Source organism: Dama dama, chromosome 20 (genome assembly GCF_033118175.1).
Source record: "Dama dama isolate Ldn47 chromosome 20, ASM3311817v1, whole genome shotgun sequence".
NCBI lineage: Eukaryota > Metazoa > Chordata > Mammalia > Artiodactyla > Cervidae > Dama > Dama dama.
Window position 1 is genome coordinate 68477669 of NC_083700.1, and position 16273 is coordinate 68493941.

At 39.1% G+C, this 16273-nt stretch overlaps 1 protein-coding gene across 1 annotated transcript in view; it reads right to left on the reverse strand.

The window, feature by feature from the left end:
- Nucleotides 1–16273, reverse strand: part of TNNI3K (TNNI3 interacting kinase) — a 318691-nt gene that overhangs the window by 51150 nt on the left and 251268 nt on the right. The window contains exons 22-23 of the mRNA XM_061121609.1: nucleotides 14754–14813; nucleotides 11315–11484 (exon numbers count right to left, since the gene is read on the reverse strand). Coding sequence (XP_060977592.1) covers nucleotides 11315–11484; nucleotides 14754–14813 — 230 coding nt within the window. The remainder of the gene's footprint in view (nucleotides 1–11314; nucleotides 11485–14753; nucleotides 14814–16273) is intronic.

Consider the following 16273-nt stretch of genomic DNA (forward strand, 5'->3'; position numbering starts at 1 on the left):
ATCAGCTAAAAGATTCTGGGCCTTCATTGTCTTTCTGAGTGAAAGGGCAGTATTTCTTTTCATTTCTAGGATTGAAAAATTCATGGAAACCCTCATCTCTGAATAGGTTTTTTGTTGCACAAAAATGTTGGCTAAAAGATTTTTTTTTTACAGTGAATTCAGTTGCCTACTGTAATAGAGAATACATATAATGAGAGAAAATGTCTGGTTTTTACAAGGTACTTAATTCAATAAACAAACCATATTGAAGTAGTTGCTGCTGCTAAGTCACTTCAGTCGTGTCTGACTCTGTGTGTGTGATCCCATAGACGGCAGCCCACCAGGCTGCCCCGTCCCTGGGATTCTCCAGGCAAGAACACTGGAGTGGGTTGCCATTTCCTTCTCCAATGTGTGAAAGTGAAAGGTGAAAGTGAAGTCGCTCAGTCGTGTCCGACTCTTAGCGACCCCATGGACCACAGCCTACCAGGCTCTTCCATCCATGGGATTTTCCAGGCAAGAGTACTGGAGTGGGGTGCCATTGCCTTCTCTGATATTGAAGTAGAGTTATCTTCAAAACTGGTCCCCAAATATTTAGAAGGAAGGAGTTTATCTTTTTGTATGTTCTGATTAGTTTTTGCTGCTTCTAGAAGTGTGGCCAGGGAATCAGGCTGGCTTCCAGAGACGTGACTAAAGAAGATAGAGGGCAGGGTTAGGCCATGGCCTGCTGGTGAATGAGGCAGCAGGTATGGAATTTGTTTGGTTCAGGTTAGGCATGTATCAGGGCAGGCAGCTGATTATAAAGGATTGTTATGAGCAGACATAAGCTGAGATAAAGTTGTTATTATCAGAGGTAGTCAGAATAAGAAGGGAATTTTTCCTTCAATCAAGGCTGTCTTGGCCATGGACTGAGTGACCTATATTCCATTGAAGCTGGCAGAGGATTTGAGGGAAGTAGTTCAGTACTCTGGATAGCTCCCTGCTGACCATCCTCAAAGCCCAAACCAGAGGTTAGAAGTTTCTGCTTCTTAAAGATAGTTCAAATATGTTGGCCAAGCAGAGTCTCAGAGACAGCATGATGTAATGGAAACACTACATTACACTACAGACAGACCCAGGTTCAACTATTAATTACCATTTTTTCACTATACAGTTTCATTCAAATTACCTAAATCATTGGAGTCTCAGTTTATCTGGAAATGGAGGCCAACTTTATTAAGATAATCCTAAAGATGAAATGAAATAATATTGTGAGACCTGTCATGATCATTCATTCATTCCACAAGTAGGTATTTAGCACCTATCAAACCTTGTTCTAAGTACTGGAGACACAGCATCAAAAAGGAGAGAAGTTCATGCTCTCATGACATAATAAAGAGCAACAATTATCAGAAACAATAAGCTACATACTTATATCTAAAAACTTCACATTTAGAAACAGGATATTCAGATATATGATAGAATATAAAATAAGTGTGTGTGAAAAAATAGAAGTGTGCAGAAGAAACAGATTTTCAAAAGAGTCTAGTCAAATTGAAAAAAGTATACAATTTCTAGGTTTGAAGTAGCTATCAGAAATGAATTGAATCAGAATTGCAATGAAGAGAGCAGCATGTTAGATCCAACTACCAGGGGTACTAGATAGATTTGAAGAAGTCACCAGATAGCAGCACAGAGAAAATAAAGCGTGGAAAATATATTTTAAAAAAGAGTCAGAAATGTGGAAAACAGAATGAGAAGATCTAAAATACATCTAATTAGAATTCCATAAAGAGAGAATAAAGAGATGGGGTAAAGACATATAAGAAGAGGTGGTGAATGAGAGTTATTCAGAATTTATACAAGATATCAATCTTCATATTCTGGACACCTAATAAGTTCAAACCAAGATAAGTTAAAAAAAAATCCATACCTATTTACAACATAACTAAACTGTACAATACAAAATTGTACAAAAAGACAAAATTCTAACAGCATTTAGAAAGTCCAGATTAAAAATAAAAAAATGATGATTAAGTTCACAGATGATATTTTAGCAGCAGCAACAATAAAGGTGTGGAAAAGCATCTTAAAGGTGCAGGGAAAATTAAACACCTTAAATCCTATATCTGCTAAAATATCTTTCAGGAGAGAGGGAAAACAAAGGTGTTTTCAGATGTTTACTTCTATTAATAACAGAGTCATGTTAAAAGAATTTTTAAAGATGTGTTTGAGAAAAAGGAAAAGTATCTAGGAAGATAGTGTAAAATGTAAGCATAATGAATAATGAAAGAGTATATATAGGCAAATCTAAATAAACCATAGCTGTGTAAAAACCAAAATAATACTTAGACTGTGGAATCAGAAAAACCATGATGAAAATGAAATAATGGACAGAAATATATAATTCAGGAGGGAATGAATGAGACTAAAATTCTCTAAGATCTCTCTTTTGTTTGAGAGTAGGAAAAATAAATTAACATAAAATTTATTGAGTTTAATATGCTTAAGTTTCTAGGATACCCTCTAAGGAATAGAAAACCAGTGTGTCTATTCAAATAATCCAAAGGAAAACAAGAAAAGGACAGAGTGAGGAAAGAACCTAGAGAGAATAAAATAATATGCTAGCAATGAATTCAAATTATTTCAGCAAAAACAATGAATTAATATGGCAAAAGGTATAATAACCTCACAGAGAAGATTATAAAACCTAACTAAAAGATATTGAGGAACATCTAAATAAATGCAAAAATACTACATTCAGGGCAATGGAGACTCAATATCATAAAGATGTAATATCTTCCCAAATTGGTCTACAGATTTAAAATACTTGTAATCAAAAGCTTATGATTTTGAGAAAAATGCAAGCTGATTATAAAATTTATATGGAAGAGAAAAATTCAAGAATAATCAAGAATAGGATGGGATGTACCTTATCAGATATCAAGAATTTAATAATGCTATTGTAATTAAAATTGTATATAACTGACACAGGGATAAACAAATATCCCCATGGAGAAGAATAGACAAACTAAAAACAGACCTATCTAAACATAGATGCTTGATATGTGAAAGAACTATTATTACAGGTCATTGGGAAAGAGATGATTATTCTTTTTAAAAAAGAGGAAAAGAAAGTTCATGGTCATCATTTCACATCTGTTCATCCTGTTTTGTTTTTACCTGAACTATATTTCCATCATCTCTCTCTTCAGTGAAACCTTTCTCAACTACCTCAACTCAAAGCAATTTCCCCTTTTTAAACACAATGGGAATAAAAGTGTCATTCTCTTCTCTCCTCACTCGTTTCCAGCACCCAGTTCTAATCTTTGGTTTATTAAAAAAAAGATAGACAGACATTTATTGCCCTAATATTGAGGGGGTGGGATGGAAAGAAGCTTGAATTAACTGGTGGTTTGTAACTTTTGGACAAAAACCAATTTGAATTTGATAAGAAGGTGAGGGTCAAAAACTCTGGATGTCACAGTTGTACTCAGATTTCAGAAACACAAAGTATGGCATTCATAACCCAACTAATGACTCCTCTAATTTATTATAGTTAAAAATATTTAACATTCATCACATACAGTTCAATTATAAATGAGATACTGTAGTCACCAGAAAAAAAAAATCCTGCCTTTAAGTAATTGTGAGCTAACAGGGAATTAAAAATAATCATAATACATTCTTTCAAACTGGGGTGCTGAAGAAGACTCTTGAGAGTCCCTTGGACAGCAAGGAAATGAAACCAGTCAATCTTAAAGGAAATCAACCCTGAATATTCATTGGAAGGATTGATGCTGAAGCTCCAATACTTTGGCCACCTGATGTGAAGAGCTGGGAGAAGGGGAGAAGAGGAGAGAAGGGGCAAGAGAGGATGAGATGGTTGGATGGCATCACCGACTCAATGGACATGAGTTTGAGTAAACTCTGGGAGACAGTGAAGGTCAGGGAAGCGTGGCATGCAGAAGTCCACGGGGTTGTAAAGAGTCAGACAGGACTGAGTAACGGCACAACAACCATCATAGTACAAGACAATATAAAATTGCATCGTGGCACAAACTGCCGTGGCCATTTATAAGGCATGAGTGGGAAGGAGTTAGGTCCAGTAAAGCCTCTCACACGACACAGTGATCAGGCTGACTGAGATATTACTGATGGCAGATTCATATTCTTATAGACTTGGTGGGGTGGGGGGAGTTGTCAAGGTTAAAAACTAGGATATGGGAATCAGCTGACAGTTAAACATAGGGTGTGCATGGGAAACAGTAGAACTTCTTGTTGTCTATAAGGTGTGTCACCGGGAATACTATTGTTATTTTGTGCAGGATAATTCTTTATTTTGAGGGACTTTCTAAAGTATTGTAGGAAATTCAACACTTGCCCTGCCCACTAAACATCAGTAGCGCCTCCCTAGTCACTGGGAAATATAAAAAATATGAAAACACAAAAAAATACTGCCTACAGTTCCCAACACTCTACACTAATGTTTGAGAAGTGATGGGATCATTGTCTAGAACCACTGGAACATCTGACGTTCAGGGAGAGGCAGAACTGGAAATGTGTCTCACTGGTTATTTTGGGCTCTGGGTTCAGGATGACATGACTTCAGTTAATTTTAGAGGCCATGTGGAGTTGTTGGTGGTTTTAAAGTAGGGTAGTGATAAACCCGGAGGTCTACAGAAGGAAGATTGCGCTGGCAGTAGAGGCTGAGTAGATTAGGGCATGGGGAAGCTGGGATGGGAGTGAGAGAAATTAGAGACATGCATGACAAAGGAAGCCCAAGTTTGGAGAAATGGACTGGGGGCTAACGTTGTGTGTGTGTGTGTGAGAGAGAGAGACAGAGGAGGTGAGAGAGAGTTTAGAAAGAAAAAGAGTTGGAGCCATGGGTTGAAACAATTGTGGTGAGCTGGCAGGAGAAGGAAATTGGGGATGAAGAAGGGATTGAAAGAAAATGAACATTTAAGGAGCTTGAGGGAAAATTTCAGTACGAAAAAGCATGTAGGAGCAGTGGTAGACTAAAAAGGGGCATATTTGCCCTTCAGACACCAACCATGGCTGTTACTGGATAAATATCTTGCTCCACAGCAGTGAGTGAACATGAGCCCCTCACTGCTGCTTTTTTCATTCCTCCACGGTTTCGTGGTGCTATCATCTTATACAATCACTGCATTCTGGAAAAACTATGTGTAAATTAAAATTTTATACCTCATATTCAACTTTTGTAAGTTGAATTGCATTCTAAGTGCACTAGGCAAGCTGTCTATTTAAAGGAATCCTCTCTGATAGACCCTTTTGTAACGTGAAAAATTAATTCCAAATGAATCTGTTTCACAGTTCCAATCTCTGTATCTCTGCTTTTCTTCTCCTGGACAGCTAACTAGGTCATAGCATTCTATTCTCAGAGCCTAGCCCCACACAAACACTAATTGGTTTTCACATCTGAAAGGTTGTGTATCACTTTGTCATTTCTAAATTTACATGATGCAATCCATGTACAAGATGGGAGATTTCATACCCTGTGGGAGGAGCAAGTGCCACATGCTTAGTTTTCCAAATATATCTAGAGACACAAAATATTTTAAAAGAGGCAGAACTTGAGGAGTGCCTTCCTTAAACTCAGATTTCATCAGTTTGGGGTTTCTTTGGGAATTAATGAATGCCTATTACACATGGAGAAAATATCTGACATAGTTTCCCACCTTGATACTTATTTTATAATGGAAGATAATAATTAAAAACAAATGTGGAAACAAACAAAAACCAAAACCCCCACCTAATCAAGAATTACAAAACTACAGACTGTAAACTTTATAACCCCAAAATTGAAAAAAATATTAATAAATGCACCATTCTAAAGATATTGTTGAAGGCTCTGGAACCCAAAATTGGGAATGTACATTAGTCAGCATACAGGTCAAACCTTATTGCTACTTAAGGAAAAAATCATGCTGGGCTAAAAATCACACCTTGTGTGATTGTAATGAATTAGTTAGGCTGCCTCTTAGATCAGAGGTTGCTAGAACCTTGCAAGGACTTTTGGGAGAGACCACACAGGCATTTGGACTTTACTGGTGGCTCAGCGGTGAAGAATCCTCACCTTTAATGCAGGAGCTGCAGGAAAGGCAGGTTCGATCCCTGGGTGGGAAAGGTCCCCTGGAGGAGGGCATGGCAGCCCACTCAGGTGTTCTTGCCTGGAGAACCTCCCATGGACAGAAAAGCCTGGCAGGCTACAGTCCATAGGGTCACAAAGCGTCGGACACAACTGAAGCAACTATGCACGCACACAGGCGCTCGGCCTTCAGAATGGTCTCCTTTGGTAACAGCTGCTGTTTCACCTTGGCTCTCAGGTTCCTCTTTCGTTTATCCTATCAGTTGCATCAGAGTGACTGGCAGGTTAGATTGTAGCATCCTCTTCCAGCGTGTTTCTCATGCTTGGATGTATATTGGACTCAACTGGGAAACTTTAAAAGCTTCCGATGTCTGGGTGACATCGCCATGGATTTTGGTTTAATTGGTCCTGGGCGCTGGTACCTGTCAAAGTTCCCCAGGTGATTCTAATGTGCAGCCCAAGAGCCATGGAATTCCAGGCTGTTAAATTCATGGCTCTGCTGGATCCTTGGGCTCTTGGACTTTAAGAACCTACTGATCTCTGGTCTCATGTGCTCTGTCTTTCATATGCACATGCTGAAAAGACAGGCTTGGGAAGAGTAGTTGAATTCTTTCCCTGACCAACTTCCAGGAGGCACTGGAAGAAGTTCAGCAAATACAAGTATTGGCAAAATACATCAAACTTCTGAAAAGTGACACCCCCTGTGCCAGAGAAATTCAGAAAGCATAGGGGCATCCTGGCTGAGAATTCCATTTCTGCTTTCTTAAACTTAGTAAAGTTACTTACCCTTTCTCAGCCTCAGTTTCCTCATCTATAAAATTGGAACACTTCCTTTCTAAGGTTTACTTAATGACTATTCAAAGCGTCTAAAATAGTGCTTAGCATGCCGTAGAAGTGCATAGTTATAGCTGTTTAAACAGAAAGAATACAGAACATAATTAAAGCTTATCCACTGACTATGCTCCAAAATAATAATAATTACAAATTATTGAGCCACTTTATTCAATTATTTATCCGTGGAACAAATATTTATTACATACTGACTTCATTCCAATCATACTGCTAGCTCCTAGGGACACAGATATGAATCAAGCAGACATGATTCCTATCTTGGTGCATCTTACAACTCAGCTAAGTGCTTTATTTCTGGAGGTGATTTCAAGCAGTCCAAAGACTGAGCTTTCTAGAGGGGTGGTATGACTACAAACTGACCTTCACCATGCCCTCACAGCAAATATTCAGAGTATACTAGGCTGTTAAGAAATTTGTAAAAGCAGAGAGACCAGCACTTTATCAGGGTTCCATAACTGTTCCGAAGGGCCAGGGAGGTATAAAAACCCTTATGAGAATATCAAAGGGAGCATCTCAAAACACCTGATGATCGTGCCCACTCTGTTTGGGCAGTTTCAGGAGTGGTGGTGTGCCTTCTGGCACCTTCTGGGTTCTGCTAGGCCAGGGAAGCTGTGTTCCCCCCACCCCCAGCTCACCCAGTGGGGAGTGCTGCTGGGCCTCCTTCCACACAGTCGTCCACGTGTTGTAAGTCGTGACTTACCTACATTATGGGAACTTGCATCTTTTGTTTGGGTCTGTTAGCATTTTTCAACCAATCACTTTCTCTTTTGACAATACTGCCTCTCCCAATCACAATCCTAACAGCTGGTATTATTATCTATGTATTATGTATAAGGGGCTTCCCAGGTTGCTCTGTGGTAAAGAATCTGTCTGTCAAGCAAGAGACGGGGTTTGATCCTTGGGTTGGGAAGGTCCTCTGGAGAAGGACGTGCAACCCACTCCAGTATTCTTGCCTGGAGAATCCCATAGACAGAGAAGCCTGTGGGCTACAGTCCAAGGGGTCACAAAGAGTTGAACATGACTTTGTGACTAAACTGCCACTCACCATTAAGAGTAAGACTTAGGTAACTTGCCCAAGGACACTTAACTGAGTTATTAAAAGACAAGGCCAAGACTGAACCTCAGATCTGTCTGACCCAAGAGCTCATTGTTTTAACCTCTGCCTCAGTGGACAAATCTCAGGTGAGTATGCTTTGGAAATACCAAAATCTGGCTCTTCAGAGAATTAATTTTAAAACCACAAGTAAAGAAAAGGAGAGCAGGTGGAACTAGAAGATGATGCTGGGACTCAACCTAATCTAATATTGGCCTATGAGCTCCTTATGAAATGATGTGAGAGACTGGAATCCAATAAAGAATTGTGTCCTATTTGCCTTGTTATCAATCAGACCTCCTGATACTTAATTTCATGATGTTCCATAGATTAAAGTCTAAATGATTAAGGTTCCCACCTCTTCAGAGCTGTAGCTGCAACTCTTTTGTCAAACCAGGAATGTAATAACTATGGCCAAAAAGGCAATAGTAGCAATTTGTAGAGGGTACAAGACCCTTGCTAAAACTAAATAACCTTTTCCCACCTTCAGGATAAAAATCTTGACAGAATGTGTGGATGTGCATGTGTGTGTGTGAGTGCACGTGTGTAATGGCTTATGTGCAAATGCTCTTGGGTGCGTGTAGACGGACAGAGATTTTAAGCTAGCCTTTTCTGATTCTCCATAGGTTGCAGTATACACTTTGAAAGGTATCTATCCAGCTCACTGTAACTGCTTTTATTGGTCCCTTTCCCAATCAGGTCATTGTCAACCACGTTTACAGAATGAAATATGGCCCCATCTCCATTCCAACCACATTTGTTTAGACTAGACGTGGTCATATGATCCAAAGGGACCAATCATGTTTTCTCTCATGGCTGACTGTACTTATCATTCTGCTTTTTGTGTTTATGCCCTTTGCCATATGACTTTGTAGGACCTCCCACGAGAGGGTGAGTATATTTTCTCTCCCTATCAACGTCAGACTCAGTCCTGTGACTCGCCCAAGGAATGCCAGAGGATACAGGAGACTGTCTAGTGGGGACTGGGGCACGTAAATGGCAGTTTGCTGTGGAAGAAGGCTGAACTCATCTTTCCTCTTTTTCTGACTTGCCCCTTTGCTTAAACTTTTTTGTGGCTTTTTTCTTTCATTGAGGTGAAGTTCACATAACATAAAATTAACAATTTTAAAGTGAACAAGTCAGGGGCATTTAGTACATTCACAATATTTTGCAACCACCACCTCTATCTAATCCCAAAATATTTTCATCGTCCCCAAATAGAACCCCGTATCCAAGAAGCAGTGTTTCCTGATTTTCCCCTTCTTTACCCAGATCCTGGCAACCACCAGTCTTTTCATTTTTATGGATTTACCTATTACTCTTGACTGAATTGTGTCTCCCTCCCTCCAATTTCATATGTTGGAGCCCTAACGCCTCACGTGACTGTATTTGAAATAGGGCCTTTGCAGAGGTGAATAGGGTGAAATGAAGTCAAAAGAATGAAGCCCTTGATCTGACAGAATTGGTGCCCTTAAAAAAAGATAAACAGACTCCAGAGCTCTCTCTGCCATGTGAGGGTGAGGTGAGAAGGTGACCATCTGTAAGCTAGGAAAATGGCCAACTGTAAGTCCCATTGGAGCCCAACCATGCTGGTACCCTCATCTTAGATTTCTAGCCTCCAGGGTAAGAAAATAAATTTCTGCTGCTTAAACCATCCAATCTATGGTATTTTGCTAGAGCCTCCTAAATACACTTTACTCTGGATATTCGTATAAATACAGTCATACAATATAGGATCTTTGTCCCTTTCCTTTATTTAGCATGTTTTCAGAGTTCCTCCCTGCTGCAGTATGCATCACTACATCATTCTTATTAAGACTGAGTAATGTTCTAGTGTATGGATACCACTTTTTTTTTTTCCCCATTTATTTTTATTAGTGGGGGCTAATTACTTTACAATATTGTAGTGGTTTTTGCCATACATTGACATGAATCAGCCATGGATTTACATGTATTCCCCATCCTGATCCCCCCTCCCAGCTCCCGCTCTACCCGATCCCTCTGGGTCTTCCCAGTGCACCAGCCCCAAGCACTTGTCTCATGCATCCAGCCTGGGCTGGTGATCTGTTTCACTCTTGATAGTATACATATTTCGATGCTGTTCTCTCTAAACATCCCACCCTCGCCTTCTCCCACAGAGTCCAAAAGTCTGTTCTGTACATCTGTGTCTCTTTTTCCGTTTTGTGTATAGGGTTATCGTTACCATCTTTCTAAATTTCATGTATATGTGTTAGTATACTATATTGGTCTTTATCTTTCTGGCTTACTTCACTCTGTATAATGGGCTCCAGTTTCATCCATCTCATTAGAACTGATTCAAATGAATTCTTTTAAATGGCTGAGTAATATTCCATGGTGTATATGTACCACAGCTTCCTTATCCATTCGTCTGCTGATGGGCATCTAGGTTGCTTCCATGTCCTGGCTATTATAAACAGTGCTGCGATGAACATTGGGGTGCACGTGTCTCTTTCAGCTCTGGTTTCCTCGGTGTGTATGCCCAGGAGTGGGATTGCTGGGTCATATGGCAGTTCTATTTCCAGTGTTTTAAGGAATCTCCACACTGTTCTCCGTAACGGCTGTACTAGTTTGCATTCCCACCAACAGTGTAAGAGGGTTCCCTTTTCTCCACCCCCTCTCCAGCACCTATTGCTTGTAGACTTTGGGATAGCAGCCATCCTGACTGGCGTGTAATGGCACCTCACTGTGGTTTTGACTTGCACTGCTCTGATGATGAGTGATGTTGAGCGCCTTTTCGTGTTCTGACACCACTTTTTCCTCTGCTCTTCTGATGAAGGGTGTGTGTGTGTGTGTGTTTTGCCCCCACCTTTCGGCTATTGCGAACAGTGCTGCTATGAACATTTGAGCACAGGTATCTGTTTTCGATTCTTTTGGGAATGTGTCTAAGGGTGGAATTGCTGGGCCATATTGTAATTCTCAGAACACTGAAATGTTGGTGGTCAGATTTTCAGAGCTATTTCTTGATTCCTACACAGAAATTCTTCCTTGAATTCCATAAGAAACTCTCAGAATACTTTCAACAAATTCCTTTTGCTGCTGTAGCTAGACAATTCTTGCTTTGGCAATGGTTAACTTGAAGCTTAGAGAACCTAAACTAGTGGACAACAAAATTTCTACATTTTGGTCAAAATACTAGACGAAAACAGGCTCAGAATTCCCCTTTTGAAGTCTGCCACAGGGGTGGTAAATCCCTTGCAGATATTAATCAAGTCAGGTGACTATGTTGGGAAGACCCTGGAATCTGACTTGACTGTGTAACTGTTGCTTAGATTACCACTTACCTTTGCGACCAGGCAGCATAGGACCTTGCATTTAGAGCATATTCCAGTTCAAAACGACTTCGTAAAGCTGCCACATGGCTCCGGCCAGGCCCTCCGCGGTTCACCAGACAATCAGAAGAAGAGGAAGGTGAGAGAGACCCGCTGCTGTTACTTGAAGCAGGAGACATCAGCTGAATGAAGGAGGGGCCATTTCAATCATTTAATAAATCCAACAGGCTTAAAGGCATAGTATTATAGAATGTAGATTTATTTTAACTTTCTATTCTAGGATTTCTCATATTTTAATTTCTATTCAGCTCAGCTTGCTTCAGGCTTTTCCTTTCAGCCTCTGATGGCAACACTTGGCTAGCTTAATTTACTTTTTTTGACCCAGTTATATGCTGAGAACTGACCCATAAAACTTATGCTTTTCTTTCTCAAAACACAGTAGGCTCAAGTCAGATTCATAAAACAGATAGAAGATTATTATTTAATGGTTAAAAGATTCTCTACATTTTTCACTATAGTGATAAGATTCATGGCAGAGTTCCTTAAAATTGGAACTCTTTTTGATTATTCCCTTTTTACATGAAATTATTCCCTTTACATGAACTGAATTTACACACTTTTCCACGGTACATCCATTTCATAAAATGAAGGATGCTTTAATGTCCAGCAAGGATGAGGACTAAATAGAGTTGCTGTAGAGAGTTTTTAAAAATAATTACACATAGCTAAGTACAGTTAGAAAAGAGAAGAGTGTGAGGGAATAAAATGAGAAAGAAAAAACAAAAAATAAGAGAATAGTTTTCTTGAATTTTTTATAAATGTGCTGTTTATGTACTCTGTGGTTGTGGTTTAGTTGCTAAGTCATGTCCAATTCTTGTGACCTCCTGGACTATAGCCCACCAGGCTCCTCGGTCCATGAGATTTTCCAGACAAGAATACAGGAGTGGGTTGCCATTTCCTTCTCTGGGGGATCTTCCTGATCTAGGGATTGAACCCAGGTCTCCTGTAGTGCAGGCAGATTCTTTACCAACAGAGCTATCAGAGAAGAACATTAATTCTTTGATATAATAATTTCATGAGACAGATTTTTTATTTAAAAAATAATATAGGTAAATTTTAGGCTCTTCAAGTAGACAAGACATTTCTAAGTAAAGAATCATGCAATGTTGAAATGAACCTTCAGACTTTCCAATGATTCAATCTCATCCTTTTCATCCTCACGCAGTCTGATGGGGAGCCTATTGTATCCAGATCCATTCACTTATCTTAGGATGGCTCTGACCATTGGAAAGTTTCTTCCTCATAATTAACCACATCTATTACTGGACTCCATTTCCATCTGTTGGTCCACAGAGAACTAGGCCAATCCCTTTCCTATATGATAGCTCTTCAGATGTTTATAAACAGCTTGTTGACTCATCCTAATTTTGCCTTCTCCAGGATAAGCATCCTTGGATCCTCTAATTGGTTGTCAATCCATTGACCATTCTGATTTCTATTCCTTAAAATTTGTGTTCCAGTTTTAATAATCCCTTTATAAGAATATGTGTTCAGTGACTCAGCTATGTCTAACTCTTTGTGATGCCATGGACTGTAGCATGCCAGGCTCCTCTGTCCATGGCATTATCCCAGTAAGAATACTGGAGTGGGTTGCCATTTCCTCCTCCATTATAAGGATATATGTTGGGTACTATTTTGTTTGGCCATCTCTGGAGAGAGAGGAACGATCACATTCTTTATTCCGATGCAAGACAGATATTTCATATTCTAACTCCCCCAAGGTTTATTATCCACTAATCTTCATGGTGCTCCAAAACCATTATCTCCATTGTTTGATTCTTCTACTGTTGTTTCCTTGACTCTAGTGCATGATGATATATTTATTCCTGCTAGACTTATTCTTGTTAGACATGTCCTACTACTTTATCTTCCAAAATACTCTAGAATCCTGCTTTCAAATATTTGTTCTGTCTCAACTTTATTATATCTGCAACTGTGATGAGCAGAGAGACTTCTTGACCAAGATCTAAACCACTGACCAAAAAGTTGAAGAGTAGAGAGAATGGACCCTTATGTAACTCCACAAGTTAAATCCCTTAAAGATGATCCTAGTCCATTAATTAGTGCAACCCACTCCAGCAACTTCTCTTTGCATATAGCCCATAGTTACTCATCTTCTCTACTACGGGAGACTGTGCTAAGAGGCTTGGTCAGTTTAGTAGATCCTACCATTATCTCTGTTTCTGGAATTCACTCTCTAATCTAACTGGATATATCCCATGCTTGGCACAACCTTGCTCTGTCAAATACAAAGGTTCAAAGTGAGAGGATACTTGAAACTCAGACCTTAAAAGTGCTTCTCAACATCCCAGCACTCTGGTAGATGCTCTTGTTTGTAGGGGCTACTGTACCCTACCAAATATACCTTTACTTCTCTCTACTTTGTATGTTTTAGAACTGAAGAGAAGGGAAAGGAAGCTTTATGTCTAAGACCAAAGTTTCATTCCATAGGAAAAACTTCTTCTTTATAAATCCCAGTAAAGAGTCATGAGATAGAACCACTCCCTGCAGGCTGCAATTGTAGACCTGAGACACTTCTACAAAAGATTGCATTCCGATCACTCTTGGCTAAAATTTTTAAAAAAGACAACTTTTGTTGGATGGTTTCACTTTGGGATTTAGTTGTGCAATCTCAGGTTGATTCCATCTTTCTCTATTTTTGCCCCTTCCCTTCATACACTCATTTATACATGCGCCTGTATGTGTAATGTCCATCTTCCTCTCTTGTAGCACTTACCTGCATTGGGGAATATATTATTATTTTTGAATTAGTGCTCACGTTTCAGTTCCCTTGCCTATTTTCAAATACTATCTCCTGAACGGGTGTATAGAAGATTAAGGCAATTATAGAGAAAATTAAAGCAAACAGCTCCTTAATATTAAGGAAAGAAAATTCCATTAGCCTCATTACCAACACTATCACTTTATGCAACATATGTGTGGTATACAAGCAATGCCTCCCGATTAACTTACGTGCTAATTTTAGTAACAATTTTTTTCTGTACTTACTGAACATAAATGGACAATGGCTTAATGTTTTAGCTTACATTTCATTGTATGTAAGAATTTTTATATACAAAAATTGATTTAAATCATCTTCTAACATATTTGTTATATTTTAAACTTTTTACTTATCAGTTTTTAAAATTATGCATACCCATGTGCATTTGCTTGCCTGATCATTTGTTGGAAGAGCCCAAATTCACTCTGAATTTGCCTTTGTCCCTATAGATGCAGTTATTACAACTTAAGTGACAGGGTAAGAATATAAATGGAGTTATGGACACTCACACTTATATTCTTTCCATAAGTACAAGCAACATCCATCCCCCAAGAAATCTGTGTATCCAAGCCTTTTTAATGGACATATTTCAGAAGGTAAATTTCTTACCTCGATGTTGCAGAGACACTCTTCTAACTTGCTAACAACTTCAGAAAATTCAGGTCTTCCCTGTAAATAAAGAAAAGACTTTTTTTCCCCAAAGAATAAAAAGGAGGCAGCTCTCTTTGGATTTTAAAATTTAGTATTTGCATGTATAAAGAATGAGATTAACCATCAAGTATATTTTTATTTAAAATACACTTGTATTGAAGTGTTAATTGAATGTTCATTTGCTGTTCAGGGAGGAATGTTGAGTCTCCCTCTGATAAGAGTTTTAAGTCAGAATTTGCAACAACATTCAGATAATGAAATAGTGGAAAAGCTTTAATTAGCTTTGCATGCTTTTAAATGGCAGGTTTTCCTCTTCAAAATGAAAGAATAAAAGTGAATACTAAAAATTATTAACTATCTCTGTGCCTTATAATACACTGTACAATGTGTCTGTAAGGAAAGGACTGCTATAGCTAATTTTATACTTAGGTTCACTTTTGAAAATAGCATCTCAGAATCAAGACTATGATCAATAGCAACCCCATGACTATGCCCTACTTTAGAGGTTAAGATAAGCTTTTTATCTTTAAAAACTGTCATTAAAGGTATTGTCTACTATGAATCTTCCTGTCAGATGAGTTTGGTTAAATAAACAGTTCTTGTATTCTGATTATACTGTAAGCTTTGTTCTAGTTGCTAGGGATATATAAGCGAGCATAGATCTGGGGAAAAAATTCTTGGGATTTTAGAAAACGTCGGTCTCTTTTGAAGAAATTATATGCCTCCTTTTGTCAGGTCCTAAGGACTACATAACCTATCATTTCTCCCTTTATGAAACTTTCACTGCCAGGAGGTGGATAGCCCAATTTAACATTCAGGTACTGTAACCAACTAATTTAGATTCTTAGTAGGACAATTTCTCCCTTAATATCTAGCCCTCCCCTGAGGACACTGCCTCCCCCGGAGCTCTCCAAGAGGAAGCTGCTTTCTCTTACACGTTCCTGTACCTCCAGGAGTGTGCGGGTGCTAGTGGGGTAAGCTGTGGTCTGTGTCTTTCTCACTGACTTTGCAAATTCCAAATGGCTTCTCCTCGAAAAGCCACCAGTTTATCAAGCTTTTCCACAGAGCTACTCTCCTTTGTTCAAAGATTTTGCATCTGGCTCACTGTCAAGCTCTCCAGCATGACTCTCAGTGTTTTTATTATCCAAGCAGATAATCACAAAGGTGACCCCTGACTTCCCGGTTCCTTTGTCTCCTCTTCTGCGATGATCTTACCCTCTACCTTCCTTTAGTTAATTAGCTCGCTGGTCATTCATACCCTAGACTCTATTACTAGCAATGCTTGCAACTTCTCCGAGCTATTCCACCTCACACTTTCCATTAGATCACTCTCAGGGCTCTGTCTCCTTCCTATCTAGCTCATTTCTTCCAGAACCCTGACTCCAGCAAACTTTGACCACATAAACCACCTCAACCTGCTTTGCTTTTTATTGTGATGATTTTCAAATATACCCTAAAGCAGAAGAAAACAGTGCAAT